General features: G+C 56.5%; 6 protein-coding genes across 6 annotated transcripts; 3 read left to right on the top strand and 3 right to left on the bottom strand.

Annotated features, from left to right (window-relative positions):
* Positions 1 to 128: 128 nt before the first annotated feature.
* E0L32_000443 (uncharacterized protein) lies at positions 129 to 1,496 on the top strand (the record flags this gene model as incomplete). The annotated part of the gene is made up of 1 exon (XM_031138847.1): positions 129 to 1,496. One exon carries the CDS (start codon positions 129 to 131, stop codon positions 1,494 to 1,496), a length of 1,368 nt encoding a protein of 455 aa, XP_030995760.1.
* Positions 1,497 to 3,098: 1,602 nt separating this feature from the next.
* E0L32_000442 (uncharacterized protein) lies at positions 3,099 to 4,354 on the bottom strand (the record flags this gene model as incomplete). The annotated part of the gene is made up of 3 exons (XM_031138836.1): positions 3,099 to 3,625; positions 3,698 to 4,128; positions 4,212 to 4,354. 3 exons carry the CDS (start codon positions 4,352 to 4,354, stop codon positions 3,099 to 3,101), a joined length of 1,101 nt encoding a protein of 366 aa, XP_030995759.1.
* A 1,008-nt stretch (positions 4,355 to 5,362) lies between these two features.
* Positions 5,363 to 6,885, top strand: E0L32_000441 (uncharacterized protein; the record flags this gene model as incomplete). Its single annotated transcript, XM_031138825.1, has 2 exons — positions 5,363 to 5,817; positions 5,877 to 6,885. The coding sequence occupies 2 exons, from the start codon at positions 5,363 to 5,365 to the stop codon at positions 6,883 to 6,885; spliced, it is 1,464 nt and encodes a 487-aa protein (XP_030995758.1).
* Positions 6,886 to 7,337: 452 nt separating this feature from the next.
* E0L32_000440 (uncharacterized protein) lies at positions 7,338 to 9,185 on the top strand (the record flags this gene model as incomplete). The annotated part of the gene is made up of 1 exon (XM_031138814.1): positions 7,338 to 9,185. The coding sequence occupies one exon, from the start codon at positions 7,338 to 7,340 to the stop codon at positions 9,183 to 9,185; it is 1,848 nt and encodes a 615-aa protein (XP_030995757.1).
* A 300-nt stretch (positions 9,186 to 9,485) lies between these two features.
* On the bottom strand, positions 9,486 to 10,688 carry E0L32_000439 (uncharacterized protein; the record flags this gene model as incomplete). The annotated part of the gene is made up of 1 exon (XM_031138803.1): positions 9,486 to 10,688. The coding sequence occupies one exon, from the start codon at positions 10,686 to 10,688 to the stop codon at positions 9,486 to 9,488; it is 1,203 nt and encodes a 400-aa protein (XP_030995756.1).
* Positions 10,689 to 12,337: 1,649 nt separating this feature from the next.
* Positions 12,338 to 15,066, bottom strand: E0L32_000438 (uncharacterized protein; the record flags this gene model as incomplete). Its single annotated transcript, XM_031138792.1, has 3 exons — positions 12,338 to 13,829; positions 14,160 to 14,553; positions 14,964 to 15,066. 3 exons carry the CDS (start codon positions 15,064 to 15,066, stop codon positions 12,338 to 12,340), a joined length of 1,989 nt encoding a protein of 662 aa, XP_030995755.1.
* Between the last annotated feature and the right edge of the window lie 4,813 nt (positions 15,067 to 19,879).

Genomic DNA, 19,879 nt, shown 5'->3' with positions numbered 1-19,879 from the left:
TCTTATGATGACGATGAAGAACCGGATCCAGCCGGCCATCGAAGAGTCTGGATACCCGGGTTACATGAATACCTTTGCTAATGCGGACAGCTGACCTCCTCCCATCAATATATGTATCTGTACTCGGGATGCTTGTCCCCGAGCCTCAAGATCTCCTCCGCCGTCTTCCCCTCGAGCACATGGTCCCGCTCCCCGCTCTCCCGCTTCCTGTTCTCCCGCCGCAGCAGGACGGCCGTGACGCCGAACAGGCATCCGGAGCAGAAGACGAACCCCAGCGTCACGCTGTGGCCCAGGACGTACCCCGGCTTGTCCTGCGTGCGGTAGATGAAGGGCGCAAACACGCCGGCGCAGTTGCCCAGCGCCAGGAGCGTGCCCTGGCCCGCCGCCCGCTTGTAGTGGCTCGGCAGGTTGTTCGCGATCCACGCCACCGGCAGGCCCGTGGCGACATACAGACCCGCCGCGACGACCACGCAGCCCGCGTACCGCGCCGCCGGCGCCGCACCGCCGCGCCCCGTGCCCAGCAGCACCGCGTACCCCGCGCACGCCGCCAGGCACCCGCCCACGACGAACGCGCCGCGGCGGCCCGTCCGGTCCGACGCGGTGGCCACGGCCAGGTACGCCAGCGCGCCGAGCGCGTAGCACGGGATCGTGAGCAGCTGCGTGTGGATGCCGCCGTAGCCGAGCGCGTTGATGATGGTCGGCAGGAAGACGCTGTAGCTGTAGAGCATGACGAGCACGCCGAGCTCGCCGAGGGCCAGCGTCCACACCTTCCAGTCGCGCCAGGCCTCGCGGCACTGCTGCCAGTCGATGCGGCCGTGGTGCAGGTCGCTGTTGCTGCTGTTGCTGCTGCTGCTGCTGCTGACATCGTCTTCCATGCCGCTAAAGACGTCGCCGCCGTCGAGCTTGCGCCGCACGGCGACCAGGGCCTTCTCCCGCTCGGTCAGGTAGGGCGCGCTGCAGGGGTCGTTGGCGAGGACAAAGTACGACGCGGCGCCGATGAGCACGGTGGGGATGCCCTCGATGATCATGAGCCAGCGCCAGGCGCCCAGCCCGGCCACGCCGTCCATGTGGCCCACGCCGAAGGCCACGAGCCCGCCGCACGAGCCGGCGATGGCCGACGCGGCGAAGAGGTAGAAGGTGCGCCGGGCGAGCTCGCGCCGGCGGTAGAAGAAGGTCAGGTACAGGCACACCGAGGGGAAGAAGCCGGCCTCGCAGGCGCCCAGCAGCAGCCGCAGCGCGACGAGCTGGGCCTTGGTCTGCACGAAGCCCGTGCACAGCGCGACGGTGCCCCAGGACACGGCCAGGAGCGGGATCAGCCGCCTGGGCTGGATGATCTTGAGGGTCAGCGTCGCGGGGACCTCGAAGGCGACGTAGGTGATGAAGAGCATGCTGACGCAGAGCTGGAAGTCGTTGCCCTTGAGGCCGAGGTCGGCTTCCATGCGGTACAGCCGGGCGTTGCCTGGAGAGGAGGGGAAGAGTGTCAGTTTGGTGTCTGATTGCTGTTTAAGTGAGTGAGTGAAGACTGAAGTCATACCTATATTAACCCTGTCGAGGAATGACAGAATGTACAGTGCCATGACGACTGGGAAAATGTGCAGGTCGAGCTTGCGCAGCATCCGGGATTCCTCCTCTTCGGTCATATCGAATAATTCGGTGTCGTTCGCTTCCATTGAAAGGACTTCCATTGAAAGGACCGTAACTTGGAAGGTCTCTTTTCTTACTGCTTCTGCATTGTCAACGACGATGCCTGAGTTGAGAAGCATCATTAATCTCTGTGGGCCGCGTTCACAGCCCGAATTTGAACATCACAGAGACGTCTACAGCGGAAATGGGATTACCCAAGACGATAATATCTCGAAGTAATACATTTAAAAAAGGAAAAGGTTTTGGATAGGAAAGTTCCGGTGGAAGCCCCAAAGTGCGAGTCAAGGGAGCGGCCGATTCCTATGTCATCACCTGGTGGCTACGAGTTACACCGGGAGCTAGTTGAATGTTTTATATTGAAATGTGCATACCCGATGCTGAATCAACACAGCTCGGTCTTGAAATCGAGGCAAGGCGAAAACTCAAGCGTGTGGTGGGTGTGACTATGCCAAGGGCGGCGAGGATGGCAAAGCCATGGACGATATCTCGAGGCCACACTGCCCATCTAGACCAACGGTTGATCGACCCCGCGGGGAACACACGCTACCGCTAATTAGTGCTCTACATGTGCAAATATTACTGCACTCAACGCTGCGCCTAAGGAGGCGTCCCAGACGGTTGCGAGTCAGTTGCGGCCGGCAACCTCAGCGGGAGAAAAGATCTAGAAACGCAAGAGTGGCACCGGACGGCTCGTAGCGTGTCGACGGTCGAGAGTTTCGTGGACTAATTTCAAGGTTAATTCCTTGGCCAAGCTGGCGTGGCGACTCTTCGTCTTACCCCTTACTTCCCGCGCACCAGCACAAGAATATTACTCAAAAACACCCTTTATTTAATATTGGACTGGTCCCCGACCTGGCCCTTGCGTATTACGTGGCGAGGTGGCACGGATGGCGAACTGCATTCTGTGTTGCAGTACAGCTGAAAAGCAACCCTGGTTGTGGCACCTTGTCTCGTAGACTACTCGACTGCTGTTCACAACGTGGCACCACATGTCTTCTCGGCGAAAACTGGCATGCGAGAGTAAGGTAGCGCCGACCTCTGTGAAACAGCAGACGATTTTTCATGGCAATATGCCTCATCAAATCCCGGGCATTGAAGAGTTCATACATCTCGATCTTTTAAAGACATGGTATGCACACACACCGCATGCCACACGAGGCAAAGGCCATGCTGCAATGACTTGATGGTGCTCTCTATCTGCGTCCTTTGCCAAAGGAAGCAGCCGTGACCACAAATCGGCGCGATCGAAAATCCCTCAGGCGATCAGCGGTTGTTTCTGAGCTACAGTCCGTTGTATCTGTGATCTGTGGTGGTACATGGTTGTGGAGCAAGGTGCTCGACAGAATAGTAGACGAGCTTCTCTTTCCGAAATGGCTACTTGCTGCTCCCTATACGTGGCTTGGAGAAGACATTCCCATTCCAAATCCGCCTCGTGCTTTGAAGCCATGAGCACTTTAGTCCTCCGGAAGGAATGGAAAGTTCCTCAATGGATGTGTGTTCTTGCGATCTGCCAGATCAGCACCAACACCTGAAGGCTGCCCGTCGATCCCCACCATACCAAGGAAGTTCTTGGTCTCCTCCATCCTGAATATATACTTGCATGCGCTGTTCTTCCCATTCTTGAGGTTCTGAAGTCCAGCAACGACACCATGGAGACCTCCGGGGATGACCTCGTAAGGGTGCCCTTTCAGTCGGCCTTCCGCCAGCAGCCTCCCCAGGAAACGCGACCACACATACCCAAAGTCCTGGTGGTGCCAGTGGACGAATGGTACCGCGGTGTTGATGAATGTAACGCCCTCGGGGAACTTGAAGTTCTTGCCATCCCTGGCAAACAAAAGTGGAGGGAGCACTCCGTTGACGATGCCTCCGTTGGGATCGACCAAACGAGCAACCACCTCGAACGACCCATCGGAACTGATGGCGTCAAATATATGGCTGAGGTGGGTGCCGAGCCCCTCCTGCCCAAGCACCTGCTGGACTGCTGCGACAAGCTCGTCCTCCGACCTGCCGCGGTACTCGACGACATGGTCGACCAGCGTCTATGCATATCTACCGCCTCGCCCGGCAACACCGATGATGGGGCTGAGCCCAGACAGCCGTGCAAGCTTAGCGGCAAAAGCGCCGACGGCCGATGTGGCGCCGTAGATTAGAAGAGGCTGCTTCGGCATGTCGGGATCGCCGGCGGCGCTCGCGATGGGCGCTCTCTGGTCCCACTGTGCGGGGAGCTTCATGTCGCCAAAGAGGGCCAGAGCAGAGGTGAGCGCTGCCACGGGCACGGTGGCCGCTTCTTCGAAGGATACGTGCTCGGGCAGGCGGAACGTGGTCCAGTCCGGCGCAACGGCGTACTCGGCGTAGCTGCCGTTTGGCGCGCCGGTCTCGTGGAGCGCTGCGACGCGATCGCCAGGCTTGAATTCGTATACGCCTTTGCCGACGGAGTAAACGGTGCCGGCAATGTCGTCGCCGGGATTATGGGGCAAGTCCTTCCTGGGTTGTGACGTTAGCCGCATGTCCGCCGATCTCGCATACTGTCCGATATTAAGCTTGGTCATCATTGTGGTGGTTCATACCATAGCGGGATCTTCCAGTCTTTTGGATTGGAGCCCGAAACCACGACTTTGATGACCACCTGCTTGTCTGTTGGCACAGGGATGGGACTGTCGATGATCTCGACCGCCTCGATGGACGGTTGAACTATGGCTTCTTTGGGCATATTGAGCAATTTGAGTGACCCCTTTGTGATGATTGTGGAATGGTACTGGACTTCTGACATATGCTAAGACATTTTCATATATCGGGCCATTCCTTTTGCAGAGCTCGTATTTATCTCTACAAAATATCTCAAGGGCTGTTGCATCACTTCCTTCAAGTCCACGGACGTCCGTTTTCATGTAAGTCCCAATCGAGTTTAGGTCATAATGTAGGTAAAGGGCTTATGCACCCGCCTTTCCGGCTTTCGTGGTGCTGACAAACACTAATCGGACCGCCGCGGAGGCAAGCTTACGGGCATCCACGGCCGTCCCGGCTCTCTCTGCTGTTCTGTTCATCCATGCACCGCCGCACCGCCGCGGGCCACTACCGCAAATGAAAACAATGCAAAGACACAGGGCACGCCCGGATCCGGTGTCATGCCAGTCGTGCCGGTCAAAGAAGCTCCGATGCAATAGAGTTCAACCCTGCTCAAACTGTGCTGCGCGAGGCATCACTTGCACTTTTCTGGTTCCGCCTCAGAACAATCAGCCCGAGCCACCAGGTTCAGGCCCCGGTCATGCCGAGCTTTTGGAACGCATCGAAAAGTTGGAGTCGCTTCTTCAGTCGAGGAGCCCTCACCATGATGTTGGTGGTCCTACGAGACTGCATATGCTGACACCCTATTCCGGAACCGTCCACTTGGAGCCTTGTCAAGAGCCTGACGTTGAATTACAGAGACTTCAAGAAGTGGGCTCGAAGCAAGATTCTCTGGTCAGAAGGCATACCATCCACTTCCATAAGCCATGTTCACTGACGAACTCAGTCTACGATCGTTTCGAGACCCACCAGTTTTGCTGTCAATTGCACTCGAGACATTCTCCAAGCCAGTTATTCTCACGAGCCGACCATACTACACTCCGTTACTGCTACCCTCCCAGATTATAGCGCGGCTGTTCTGCTTCTTGCAAACTACGAAGACAATATCGACGATGTATGCCGAATATTACACGTCCCAACGCTTCGGGTCCTCATGAAGACTGTCTACACCGGCCTAGGCCGGCAAGCCCCCGTGCAGCCCGGCCATGGTGCCTTGTTTCTGTCTATTTTTGCTCTGAGTGCATATTTCTACCTACCGACCGAGAACTCTGAAGTTGTGACATCCGGTAGCGATGCAGTACGTCTGGCGATTATTTGGAGCAAGGCTGCTCTGGAGGTGTTGGATCATGTCAAAGCAACGGCTTCGGAAGGAGTCGAGACTATCCAGGCTTACATAATATTATCTTATGTAACCTACCACCTCGATGGCTTCACCGCCAAAGGACGCCACCTACGATCTGCGGCGGTCTCTGTAGCTGTGGATATCGGCCTGCACCGGGTCGACGCCGCCGGAACGGGTCCTCGTATGAGGCGCGGAGCCAGTCCTCGCGACACCATCGACCAGGAGGTCAAGAGAAGAGTTTTCTGGCATATAGTATCAACAGACTGGTATATATGAAACGCCGCTTACATGTCATATCGAGCCATGCTAACTTTCTTTCGACCAGGCTCCAGTCGACCCTTTCTGGACCCCAGGAAGGCATGTATCTCCTACACCCAAATCACATTCAAACCGGCCTCCCCAAGGACTGCGACGATGATAGCATTCTGATGGACGGTGAGAACCACCCAGCTGATGGATCTCGTCTCACAAGCATGACCTGGTATCTCACAAGGGTCCAGCTCGCTCAGCTTTGTCGTCAAGTCACCGATACCTTGCCCCTAGGCATCTCCGAGCTCGTTCAACTCCCGTACGATCATGTCATAGATCTCGACAAGAGATTCCTGGACTTCTTCTCAGGTTTGCCGTTCTATCTCCGTCAGGACGGTGACAGCCGCGAGAAGAGCAGAGCCATTGAGACTGCCTACCCAAGAATCCCGGGCATGCGGTACTGCATCATCACAGCTGCCCATAGCAGACGCTGCAGACTCCATCAAAAGTTTCTCCTCCGGCACTCGTCCGATCCCCGCTATGCATACTCGAGGCAAGCATGTCTAGAGTCGGCTCGTGCTGTTGTCCGTGCCTACGATGATTCGAAGTTTGGCTATGCATCCCCAGCTTTTGCATCCGCCCGGATGGCTATGGCCGTCCATTTCACACATCTAGGACTTGTAGTCTTGGTCATGGACTTGTGCTTCAACAGGGGTCTGCCGGGAGAGGAGGAGAGGAAGGCGGAAGTCAAGGCAGCTCTCTCATTGCTAGAAGAGGCCAGGGATGTCTCTTCACTGATCAGCCAATCGCTAAATGCTCTTCAAGGAATGCTTCGAAAGCACAACATTGATCTGGGAGCCTCGAGTCAGATTGATCACCACCCTCAACAGCCGGATAGCGCAAATGAGGAGTCGGCCGACATCCGCATGCAGATCGTTCAGCCAGATTTTGACTTCCCGGCCTCTGATGTTTTGATGGAGCCGTCTTTTGACGAGTTTTGGCAGTTTGCAGTTCAGGATGACATCAATCAGGATTCTGGTGTTTGGGATAACTTCTTTTCGGCGCTTGATTCTCGCCCACTTTGAAAGACTCCAACCTCAGCAAGGCCCGATGCATAAATTTTGGAACGAGGGTATATGGCGACTTTGCTAGATATCTATGATAGTATAAAAGGAATTCGACTTCGGAACCCTGTGATGCTATTGCTGGGTCGATCTCCTTGTCCATGTCTCTCCGAGTGGAGCTTGCCCTGCTCGGCGAACAGTCATACGCCGGTGTATACCCGCTGACAGCCAGCAGGGGTTCAGCATCAGCCCTAGAGTCGCTGACGGGAGAATCGCTGACGGGAGAAGCGCGACTGGAGGGATTGAACTTGCAAGTCTTTTGTCCAGAACTGCACATAAGGATTCGTTTTGTTCCATCCGCTTTCACTTAAGGCACATCGCATGACAGGACGAGCATAGGCCTCGATATGCCTGATGGGTCTCCTATTCCGCTAGCACAATAAGATGCCTTTTCGACCGCGCACTTGACCGGCATGCCGCCTGCCCAACTCAACATGGAGTCCGCGAGAGGAGGCGCGGCTTGGGATGATGTGGTCTCATGGGATCCAGCCTGTTGGGACCCTTTCGACCCAGGCTCACTGACTATCAGGGGGGCCGGACTGGTAGAGTACAGCAAAGCGGATTGCTTGGGAGCCATACATGGCGAGAAAGCACCATCACCCTCTCAAAGCAAACATCTACCGGAGGTTGGCCGGATCGCAGTACTGCGCGGCATCCGTCACCACCCGGGTTTTGCAGAGGATCTCCGAGGCGTGGGACAATGCCCAGAGTACGCTCGCGCTCTCAACGCTCGCGCCATCATGTCCAATGAGATTCCCCTCATTCAAGATCCTGCCCATGTCCCCTATTGCATCTGGTACCCCGAGACCGCCTCGGAGGAAACCTACCGCTCTGTGGCGATGATGTACCCCCAAATGCGATACCAGGTCGGCCGGGCGTGCGCGGTAGCTGGCTACATTGAGCTTTATCAAGAATTGGACCTGTTGCCAGACCTGGGTGTCGCTGAGGAGGCTCGCGATGCCATGCGAGTAAGGAACTGCAAAGGCAGCGAAGAGATCTACAACTCGATCGTCAGTGAGCCGGTGAGATGGCAGGTCATGAACGATTACACTCGTTCTGTGGCGCTGGATAATCCAACCCGTTCCGAATATGGACTTAATGGTGACACTGCCATTCGGTCGATGCTGGAGCTACGGCGCAAGTTCGATGGGCCGAGTTACCATCATGGAGACTGGGAGGTCGGCCTATTCCATCCATCAGAGTCCAGTGTCGATGAGCTCGCGCCCCGTTATTTCAATATCACGGAGGATTGGCATATTGATGAATTTTCATCGGTGGAAGAAGTCGCCGTCGAGTCTGGGTCTCGTCAAACCATGCCAGATAACAGCCAAATGCTGGAGCTATTGTGGCAGCCGCTCCCATTCGACTTACCTCCAGGCGACAAAGACGTTCTCATCTTACTGGCAGCATATCACGGCGATGTCGACAGATACAATCGGCTTAGGCGCCCGGTGCCGGTCGGACTCATGGAGGAGCGCTGCGTCATCCGTGGTATCTATCACAACCCCCTTTTCGCAAAATGGTGGTCTTTGCAACCGGTGCATCTGAGTCGCCGCTACGAGTCCGCTATTACCGCTCGCTTCATCATGACCAATGACTTGTCGCGAGTTACTGAACAGACAGACGACCACGATCTCCCCTTCCAGATCTGGTGGCCTCAGAGGGCCAAGCCAGAAACGTATCTGGAGCTTGCGCGCCGCAAGCCGTCGATGAAGCCTGCTGTGGCACGAGCCCTTCTTGTAGCCGACTACCAATCCGCTTGGGACTCTCTTGACTTTAAACCGTACCACGGTCTCCTCGTCGAGGCCCGGGCAAGCCCTAACCCTTACTACGAACAGGATCTAGAACAGCGATGTCACAAGATGGGCCTGTCGATCGACAAGCTGGAAGGCGCCGGGCCTGCAAGTCTGGAGGATGTCTCGGTGCATGACTTTGCTGATGATACAACGACGCTATTCCACGGTTCTCTGTCAGTGGCCGACTTTGAAGCATTTGACACCCGTCCCGGCATATACGACGGCTATAGGGTCGACGTGAGCGAGGCAGAGTTGTACGCGGTTGTTCCCGACGAGCTCCGCCCCACTGATAAGTTCGGGCATGTCGATCTCGGTAGACTTTATTTTGAGCAGAGCAACGAGCCGCCTAATGAGAAAGCGTACTCTGAAGCCTACAGCCCGGGAGGCGGGTCCTACCGAGGGAGAGGAAGAGGACGGAGTAGCGGTGTTCCATGGGGCAGATACCCGCCACGTCATGCGCATTAAAGACTTGTCTGGCTGCTCTCTATCGAGAGGTATGGTCGACATTGCCTCGTATGCCTCGACCACTTGGATTCAGGGGAGGACGCTTGGGTATTGGAACCTAGAGACTAGTTTAATAAGAGCATATCGCATATCAAAACATTGCAGAATTTGAGGGTCAGCAGGAAAGTATATCTCTTTCTGACTAACGAATAAGAGGAAAGGGAAGTGAGAAATAGACATAAGCCATAAGCTCATCCATCACGTCAAGGGGACATCAGTCGTAGAAATTCTCTCAAAGCATCATACCCAAACGCCAGTACTTCACGCATACACCTCGTCAATCTCCCGCACCTCCTCATCATCCAATTTCCACCCCAGCGCCCGGATGAGATCCCTCGCCCCTGCCTCGTCCGCGAATTCCAGCGTCGGCACCGCGCCCTTGCAGAGCACGTAGTTGAGCGCGGTCGCCATGGCGCTCCTCGCGCCCTTGCCCTCGCCGTCGGCGCGCCTGCCCGCGACCTCAGCCGCCTTGCCGAGCAGCCCGCTCACGGACCGGACGTCCCCGCCCGTGAGGGCGACGCGCGGCCCGCCGCTGACCATGGTCCCGGCCTGCAGCACGGCGCCGACCTCGCGGCACGCGGCGACGAGGTCGCCGGCCACGGCATCGGGCCGCGCGGGGTTCCACTCGGGCACGGCCGCCGCGAGCGGGATGTTGTACTTGGCCAGCTCGTTGTCGAGGTGGCGCACGGCGTCGGCGCCGAGGCAGTCCGCGGGCCCGGCTATGCCGACGACGCGCGCGAGCCCTTGCTCGACGCACTCTGCCATCTGCTTTATGGCTTTGTCCGTCGCTACTGCTGCGTCGCCGACTTCTTTTTGGATCTGGAGCAGGTAGATGTCGACGTACTCGAGGCCGCCGAGGCGCGCGAGGCTGTCTTTGAGGCTCAGGACGGGGTCTGTGGACGCGCCGCGCCGGTCGTCGCGCGGGGTATTTTCGGCCGTGTCCTCGCCGCCGCCACCGCCGCCGTTGGGACTGAAGCGGGCCTGGATGACGAAGCTTTCACGAGAGGGTAGGCTCGCGATGAGCTTGCCCGCGATGTCCTCGCTTCGTCCGGGGTGTGCGTCGATGAAGCAGAGGCCGCCGGTGGCTTTCTGCACCGCGGCCAGCGCCGGGCGGAGGGAGTCGAGCTCGGCCTTCTCCTCATCAGTGTTCTCCCGGGACGTGCTCCCCCAGCCGGCCGCGCCGACGCAGAGAAGTGGTATGCGGACGGAATATCGAGCGGTGGGGAGGTAGAGCCTAGCCGAATTCGGGTCGCTGGCCGGGTCTGGGACGGTGTTCTGGGAGGTGTCGTTGAGTGTTCTGACGATGTGTCCGGAGATGTTGGAGTGGATGCCGACTGTGTTGTGTGGTGACTGGGCCTCGTCATCCCCCCCGTCGCAGACAGGGTTCGATTTCGTGACGGTGCTGGTCTTGGCAGCTTCGATGTTTGAAATGGCCGATCGTGATTCTTGTGATCTGTCTTCCATATTTGCTCGGAAGTCGCAAAGCACGATGGGCTTGAATGGGTGTCGTGTGTGAAGTGAGATGTAGCTGTGATTGCAGGTCTAATAACCTACCTACAGTACCACTATTTCGTATCGGATCTTCCTCTGACAGAAGTTTTTGATGGTCATTTGCCTCCTTATTTCTACATTCAAACAGTGCATTTCTTTGGTCTTTCGGTGTCAAAGTCTCTGTCACTGTCCAGGAGCAAAACCTCCGTGTGTGCTTGGCGAGTGATCCAAACCTGACGTTGGCCAGCCCTGGAGCTACTGCCGATCCTGCGGCGTTTGACCCGACACATGTGGTTTCAGGGTCTGGGGCTAGGCAGCTGGCGGGATAGCGTACAGTTAAGATGACGATCAATTGACATCAATTCAGGGTTGCTGAGGGAGCAGGACAAGTATTAGCTTTCCCGGATCCCGCGTCTGACAACTCAGCTGGGTCGAATCAAAGGCCTGCCCAAGCTACAGAGTCGAACTATTGGGCGGGGGAAGCAAAGAGCCGCATCCCTGATCGGGACCTCGTCCTGGATTGGTCTCGTTATTCCTTTTTGCCAGCAGACGGCGTTGCCGATCTATTGGCTGCTATGTCGTCATCGAACGATCATAGCACTGATGTCCTCGGCTTGGACCGTCGCCTAGCAGCATACTGGCTTGAAAAAGTTACATATTTTGTTTTGCGAATGGCTTTTCCACGTTTCTTGTTCACATTTGTGACACTTAAGAGCACAATCTCATCCATCGCCTACTACAGCGGGAATTACTGTCAGTAGCTAAGCCAACCAGCGAACCTGTCCCTTCTCCGTCATTAGCCGCCAGCAGCTCTGGAGAACCTCCTTACCCCCTGCATCTCCCTTTCTTTTCTTACGGTGACAGCCGGTGTATTGGCTTCCAGGCACCTGGGTCGTCCAAAAAGGTCTGCGCGGCCAGGGGTCCTTTGCGGCTGAGTTCCCCCCAGGTTTCCGGTATGGTTAATATCTGTCGCGGATTCATTGAGCCGCGACCTATCTCGAAGAGGACACCCCTATATAGATCCCGTTATTCATTGACGTACGCTATTTGGAGGTGCATATATCGCGCACTCATATATACCACAGTCCACAGCGGATGTTTTGGGGCAAAGGACGTTGTACACGCGGAACATGTCACTTGTGAAATTGCATGTTGTGCCCTCAAGAAAGTAAATTTGGGTATTTAGGGTTTTATGTCGGTGGACAAGAACTAAGTAATACATGCAGGGCTTTGAGGGGGCCGTAACTATGTTGTGACAATATGGGGGCAGTAGAATGAGATTACAAACTCGTTCAAGTTTGTCGCGGAATACATCTACATGAGACAGTTGTATGAATATATGTGGACTGGACGATGAGTGATGTGACAAGGCTAAGCTGGTGTGTGTCCAGGTAAGGATCGAGGACATGGGGCCCAAGACCGCTACCAGGCACACACGCACATATATGGGTATGAAGATATAACGCACCAAGGAGAATGTGAGGCTCGTGTGAGAGCTGGTTATCACAAAAATGAGCAATTACAATGGACTCTATAACGCTAAATCGACCGTGTTTGATGCATGTAAACAGATAACCGCCCAACTTTTTCTCTTACGCACCTCCGCAAAAGAACACTCCAAACTATTTCTTGCACAGACGACCGTTCTGCGTGGGGTAGAAGTCGATCTGGTCTGAGACGTACCAGTCCTCGGAGCCGACGGCAGTCGGGGCGTAGAACAGCCCCCAGGGGTCGTACTGCTGCTTGAGGGCGTAGAGGCGCTGGTAGTTGGAGCCGTAGAAGCTCTGTTGGAAGTCAGGCTCGTTGGCGTCGGCCTCGTTCATGTAGGCACCGGCGCCGGGCGAGACGTCACGCCAGGTCTGGAGGCGGGCGGTGAGGGTCTTGCTAGCATCGGCAATATCCTGCGGGGTGGCGTTGGGGCCCCAGAGGGCACCCAGCATGACGTGGGCAAGGGTGTTGCGCCAGGCAGGGGTGACGGCATTGTTCTGGTCGACGCCGCTGTTGACGGCGGGCCTGAAGTTGTAGCCAATGACCATGCCGGCATCCTCGACAGCCTTCTGGATGGCGGCAAATTGGGCGGTGGCCTTGGTCTGATCCTCCCAGTTGGAGCGGGGGAACAGGCGGGAACCAGTGTGATAGTTCCAGCTGCCGACCACCTCAGTGGAAGCAGGGAAGGTACCCTCAAAGGCGGCTCTGGCGCCGTCGTACTCCTTGTAAGCTGCATTGGTGATATTGATGCCCATCGCCGTCAGGTTGGCAAACAGAGCGTCGTTGATGGCCTTGACATCGGCCGTCTTGGCGTTGTTCGCCCAGTGGGGGCCCATGGAGAAGCTGCACTCGGCCTGGCACATCAGGGTATAGTAGCGGTAGTGACCGGCATCGGCAATCTGGGGGAAGGTGTCGAAGACAGCCCGGACGCCCTTCCAGAAGAGATCCTTGCTGATAGTGGCCGAGGATCCAAAGCTGTACGTCAGGATGGTGACGGGCTTCTTGGGGTAGGCACGGATCACGAGCGAAGTGACAACACCAAAGGTGCTACCACCGCCACCACGGAGAGCCCAGAACAGGTCCGAGTTGCGCTCGCTGTCGGCAGAAACGTAGCGTCCGTCGGGCAGGACGACCTCCATGGCGAGCACCTGGTCGGCAGCCATGCCGTAGACACCCATGAGAGGAGAGTGACCACCACCGGCGATGTAACCACCACCGAGTCCGACAGTGCGGGCAATGCCGCCAACAACGTCGAGGCCCTTGGAGTCGGCAAAGCTAAAGACATCCTGGGCGGCGACACCCGAGCCGATCTTGAGGGCAGGGCCGGTGTAGAACTTGCTCTTGTAGCTGGGCAGGTAGCGGATGTCGTTGAGGGAGTTGGTCCAGATGGACAGAGAACCGGCGCCCGAAGACTTGCCGTTGAAGTCGTGGCCCTTGTTCTTGACAATAAGACGCAGGTTCAGGTTACGGGCGAAGTTCAGAGCCAGCTGGATCTGAGCAACGTTGGTAACCTTGAGCACATACGAAGGGTAGGCACCCTGGGTGCACTTGGCACCCTCCCGAGTGAGACTGGGAGGCAGGCAGCTGACACCCTCATACAGGGGCCAGTCAAGGCCAGTAGGCTCGCTGGATCTGTGTGCAGAATAACACGGTCAGTCGGTGCCAAACAGACGAGAGACGCCAAGTCATGGGCTGTGGAGTTGGCAGGTGCATATAAAGCAGCGCACAGACGGAGGAAGGGGGTTAGGCTGAGGAAGACTAGGACAGGACTGGCGATGTGTGTGGACCAAAGTCCACACACATGCAAGCTGAGCGAACAGTACCAAACCACTCGAGTTTGGAGGCTCAAGAAGGCCCCTTGTCGATCACTCCTGGGGTCATTTTTGGGCAGATAGAAAAACCGGACGACGTCTGGAAGTGCATGTGGTTTTGCCAAAGAAAAGCTCTTGGACTTACTGGTACGGCGCGGTGGTCCACTTAGCAGTGACCTGCTGACACTTGGCGGCATCATACTGCGGCCAGTCCTGGTAGCAGACGGCAGCAGAGGGCGTACCCTCGATCAGGGCACCGCCGGTCAAGAGATCCAGCAGACCCCAGATCCAATCGCCGGGCCAGAAAAAGTCGCCGGGCAGCTGCTTGCACCAGCCGGAGCGGGCGCCGAGCGAGCGAGCGGCAACAGTCGAGTTGGCAAAATCAAAGAGAGTGATGTTGGTCAGGTCGAGGTTGGTCAGGTTGCTGATGACATCGGGCGTCAGCTGAGCAGCCTCGAAGTTGAAGTAGTCGGCCTCCAGGTCAGTCGAGGCTGGATCGACCGCTTGAACGGCCGGGGCAACGGTTGCGTTGGTGGCGGCTGTTGCGATGCAGAACCATGGTCAGCGATTGAACGGACACACGCGCAGACAAGAACAGAGCTTGTCTGCGCCATGAGATTGAGCCATGAGATTGAGGCTGACGGTGCGGGGGGGCAAAACACCGGCGACTGCGCAAAACACGCCTGCGGAGAATCGGAGCCCGGCATCAAGAATTCGAAGCTTGGAGAAAAAGGAGGGATGCTTCAATTGGGAAGGCACGACAGCTGCAGCTAGCCAGCCGGCTCTTTCCAATCTGCACCCAATGGCTGGCGGCGCATCGGCCCTTCCTTCCTTTGCTAATTTGCTCTCCAAGCTTCTTCATCAACGGCACGCCTCACCACCACTCGTTCGCGTCCTTTGCCCCGATTCCAATGTTTCAATTGCAGATCTGCAGCAGCAGGTTACTTACGGACTGTTTGACCTTTGTCCTGGATGGTCTGGCTGTATGCCAAGTGCGGCAGCACAGCAGTGGCGGCAATAGCCGCGGTGGCCAGCAGCGATCTGGGAGACATGGCGGCAGATCCGGCGCGGGGGCTCCAAGGATTGGAAGGGGAGGGGGGGAAAGGAAGGTGAACCACAAGGGTCAAAGAGCGAGACGGCAGAGGAAGTTATTGCCTTGGGGGCCGCGAGGAATTTTTCAGACAACCCTCGAACGAGATCCTGCTGCTGCGGTCTGGGAAGAGAGACGACCGGGAAGCAGAGGTGACGACTGGCGAGAGTCTACTTATATGTGGTTCGCGAGTGCACCAAGGGACCCCCAACGACATGGTGATCTTACCGGGGACCGCCCAGGAGGCCTTTCTCCAGACTACGACCTTGGATGGAGACCACGAGAAGCAGCAGCACACCCACTTTCCCACGTGGTCGCCACGCACCGACAAGCCTCTAGATCCGGTCTGTCGATGTCTGGCGAAGCTGATGAGAGAATTCTCGCTCATCGCCTCATGGGAAAGAGGGGACAGCGACCCATCATGGTCCTCGTTAGGCTGCTTCTCTCTTCATGCCGGCTGTATCTTGCATCGACGGTGCAAGAATATGCGAGATGGGTGCCCCCAAACAAAGCAATATGCGCCATTAGCATGATCGATTAGGGACTTGGGGACCGCTATGGATACCTTTGCAAGCGGGGCCGCCGGTGGGCTCGAGTGGGCATCACAGGTCGACCGGGGTGCTCGCACAACGCCTCTGGTAGGCTGGCTCACCTCGCTCGCCGGGATAGCGACGACGAGACCTGGCTAGGCTGAGAATCCGCCTCCTCTACAAAGATCCATCGCGATCTTAGACTGCAAAAGGCCGCCTAATGGGAGTAACGGAGCACCCGAGTGCACTTAGCAATCGCTGACTACCTACCGAGTGACAGCTTTTGCGTGCGACTGTGGCCGACTCGGGGAAGCGCTGCAGTTCACCCCGACTCTCTGCAATCCCGGATTCCGCAGACCCGTCTTCTGGACTGCGCAAGCGTCTTCCACGGTTCTGGGCCGTGGCGAAGAGTCCGGCGTCAAATGTGATATGTGAGGAGCTTGGCTCGTTCCTGGATCTCTAGTGCAGCACTGCTATTGAAACTATTGACTGCACCGCCTGCAAGGGAGGCTGCCACTTGCCCATGTCTCTTCGCCGGGGTCATCGGCAACATGCTACCGAGAAAGAGGGCAACAACAGATGAGTTGGAGACATATCGCCAGGGGCAGCAACGTTCGTTCTCCGCATGATAGACAGAGACGGCGAACTTCTCCTTGCGTCAATTGCTCCGGACACTTCACAGGGTTGGAGAAATATGTCTCAGGCGTTTCTTTTGTGAGTGTCCCGACCAACATCAACGTCTGGTCTTGAAGAATGCCAATGACAAGTGACAGCCGTTGTAGGGCCGTTTTTAATTTTCTTTTATTTTTCTTTTGGTTTCGTTGGGCGGGAATTTTAGCAGCGACCCTTCTCCAACGTTCCCGTTGCGGGGGACTTATTTTGGAGGTTCCAGTGCGCTGCCATGCTAATTGCCAACAGCACTGGAGAAATTGTCACGGCTCGAAATGGGCACCAAATGAAATTACCAACAGCCAGATTGAGGGACATCTCCGCCAAGACCACCCTGTCAAAAAGCCAGAAACGGGTTTGTCCAAAAATGGCCTCGTCATCATCCGATGGGCTGCCCTGCTTACCTACCCTGGTGGTCTGTCATCTGTCAGGCATGTCCATGCCTGTCATAAGTGCCCTATCCCGTTCTCGAGAAGCTGAAAGGACAGCTCCTGCTCGTTCCTGTGCGTGCGTAGATCATCAATCGACGATCGAATTACCTCTTTTACTCTTAGCAGCCTGTGGGACAAAACGTCAGGTCAAAGCTTGGCGGGGGATCACGGATGCGGCACGGACAGAAGCATTCTAGAAACGACTGACACGCAAGCTGCATGTCTATTGCCTTATGGGCTTGGCCCCTTGCCAAATCAGCAACATCTCGTGTTCTTTCCATGCATGCTCGCATAACTGACGACGATGATGACCCTAGTCCACTTCCAGAGTGACGCCGGATTTTTTCCTTCCTCTACCAGCAGGAATCTCTCGACATGCAAGGGCTTGCCGGGGATTTGCCAAACCTGGCTACCCAGAAACAGAATGAGTGGGTTTCCTAAGCACGTCCGGACACCGCACTAGTCCGAGTGACAGGGGACCCGGAAGACCGGATGGCCAGCCACGAGGTGAAGATGGTTGCAGCACCCGAACGGATCATGATGGCTGCGTACTCCGTACATCGTACGGAGATACCTATGCATGGTGCCTGGTCTGACATGTCTCATTACCACATGCTAGGGAGAGGGCCATGCACGCAGGCCACGATAGTCTCGGGCACGATGCAACAGCACCCCGCTACTTGAGAGAGGGGCCCTCACAACGTGGCATGGCAAGCATTTCCTGCAAGCCTCTTGCAGACCTTGCACACCTACACACCTCGACTAGAAGCCGGAGAAGAACTAAGGAAAGAAAAAAGAAAAAGAAAAAGATCTGGCGTACAGTCCATTCGCACCTGGACCGGCCCAGTCCCCGCGCCTCTGCAGGTCGTGCATACAATAGTCGGCGCTTTTGACAGCCGGCTCGACTCGCCTGCCAAGCTGAACAACCTTCCAGCCACCCACCACATTGTCGGGCCGGCATCTCGGAGTGGCTGGGAGAGGGTGTGAAGCGGCATTTCCCCGAGCCGGTAGCTACCCTTATCGATGCCGTCCTCCGGTTCTTGCGGGTGTCCTCCAGCGTGACAGACACAGTGAAGTTGGGGCACTCAACTCCAAGAGCCAGCAATCCTTGCCAGACTTGCTGGGACTTCTGGGGTCATTTTGCCTTGCCGAAATTTGTCGAAACCCCTGGCTTCAATATCAGCAGAAGTCTTCTTCTCATACTGATAACATCGGCTCTCAACCTGATATTCGTACCATGTACGGAGTGTCAACGCTGGGCCAAGCCACCCCACCCGCCTTGCCGATATTGGGACAGCGACCTGGCGCCAGGTCGTAGATATCTCCATAGCGAACGAAGGCGTTATCGTCCCAACGACTACGCTACGACTCTAATACGGCCCTAGAATTTTCTCTCTATCGAACCGGACGACATTGCTACACACCTTCGGTGACATTCGGCGACAATGGGCACGCTCTTCCAAATTTTCCAGTGCAACCCCAACTAGGCCAGCCACAATGGAGTCCTCGAGTCTTCGCCGGGTTCGACGCTACAAGCCAGTTTTAGCACAGCGCGGCCCGCAGCGAGCCACTTTTGATCGGGGTCCTCTGTCGCCCACCACGACCTGTGATCGCACCAGGGATTTGGAGGCTAGACTGCGAGACCGTCCTTCTAATCTACGCCAAACTGGTCCACTTCATGACAGCCCCTCTTCGTTCTTCGACGCAAGTAGATTGACGGCAGATGAAGGGTTTTCTTCGTCTGATCCATGGCCCCGTGCCTATTTCATCGAACAACGGTCAACGACTCTGGTGATTAGTAGTAGTCCGCGACGCGCAGGTTCCGTGATTAAGGAACAAGAGGCTGGTGGGCGTGAGAGGCGAACACCCTCCGACTTATACTTCTCCAAGTGGGGCAAGTGAGACATCTCCAGCAGAAAACAGCTCAAGTGAAACATCTACAGAGGGCCTTGGGCCACACACGGGCAGGATGTTCAGAACCTCTGGGGCCCTGTTGGGGTCATTTTCGAAGGAGGTTTGACGAGGGCTCTCCAGAGCATCTCGCATGAGCTACGGTCTCGTTACTGGCACTGGGGCCAGACGAGATGAGAAGGGTCATGCAAAAGAAGCTATTGTGACAAAAGGGAACCCGCTCGAACATCTCGTTGCCGGACAACAGAATAAGGAGCAAGACCGTGGCAGAATCCTGCAATCAACGCAAGGGAGAGCGGAGTTGCTCCCCCAGTCCAGTGGATAGGTAACATCGCACTCTCGCCCAAGCTTGTCTGATTTTGGATCGACTCATACAACTCGCCACGCGCCCATCCGGCAGGATGTTCTGGAAGCCATATCTTGTCAGAAATCAGGTCTTGGTATTCGAGCCGATGAGAAAGTTGTGGCTGAGGGGAAAGGCCAGATTCAAAAAGCAAAGAAAGGGAAGATGGCGGCATGAATGATGGACGACTTGGAGGGCGATCGCGTGAAGCAGATTGCCGGACCTGTTAGGCACATCAATGGCCTTGCTACGAAGAAAAAGCAATGCGGCTGTTGTTCCTACCCACCCAATCGAGGCGATATTCGCGCCGAGCAGCTAGGGAAAAGGGGCAAAACGAGACCAAGAGGGCCTCGTGCAGTAGAATGAGCTGCCGGGTGCTGTAGCGGCATCCGTCCAAGGCGTACCTAGACACCAGCAAAGGAAAGGCGTCGTGCTGGACCTGGTGAGTGTGGCTAACTTTGGTTTCGTTCTAGTTTCTTAGTGTGAAGCTCGAGGAATAGTCCGCCTCGAGCCCGTCAGCCATGGCTTGTCTACGCCGCACCCTAGCCTGCGTCTGGCGTGACCCGCCGGCGCTATGTCGCTCATCCAGGTGCCACCGGCCTCTTTCCCTCACCAATTGTGAGAGACGGGGCGCCTGGACGAGCTTGACGTTTGACCCAAAGGGTAGTTTCCGCACGGCCCCGGCCAGCCAAACGCTTCCCTCCCGCAGTGGACGGTGCGAGAAAAACTGGGTGCCTGGAGAGGAGGGGTCCCCGGTCGAGAAAGGCCTGGCCGGGGTTTGGGCTGGCTCTGTTTTTGGTGCACTGTCTCGATGGACATCTGCACGCCATTTGCTACATGTACAGTGTGGCCTGTGTGTCGCCTGAGATAGGAACTGGCACCGCAGATCCA

The sequence above is a fragment of the Thyridium curvatum genome (genome assembly GCF_004353045.1).
Source record: "Thyridium curvatum strain D216 chromosome Unknown NODE_2_length_892811_cov_85.036431, whole genome shotgun sequence".
Classification (NCBI taxonomy): domain Eukaryota; kingdom Fungi; phylum Ascomycota; class Sordariomycetes; order Thyridiales; family Thyridiaceae; genus Thyridium; species Thyridium curvatum.
Note: the sequence above shows the minus strand (reverse complement) of the source record. Positions and strands in the feature narration are given on the sequence as shown.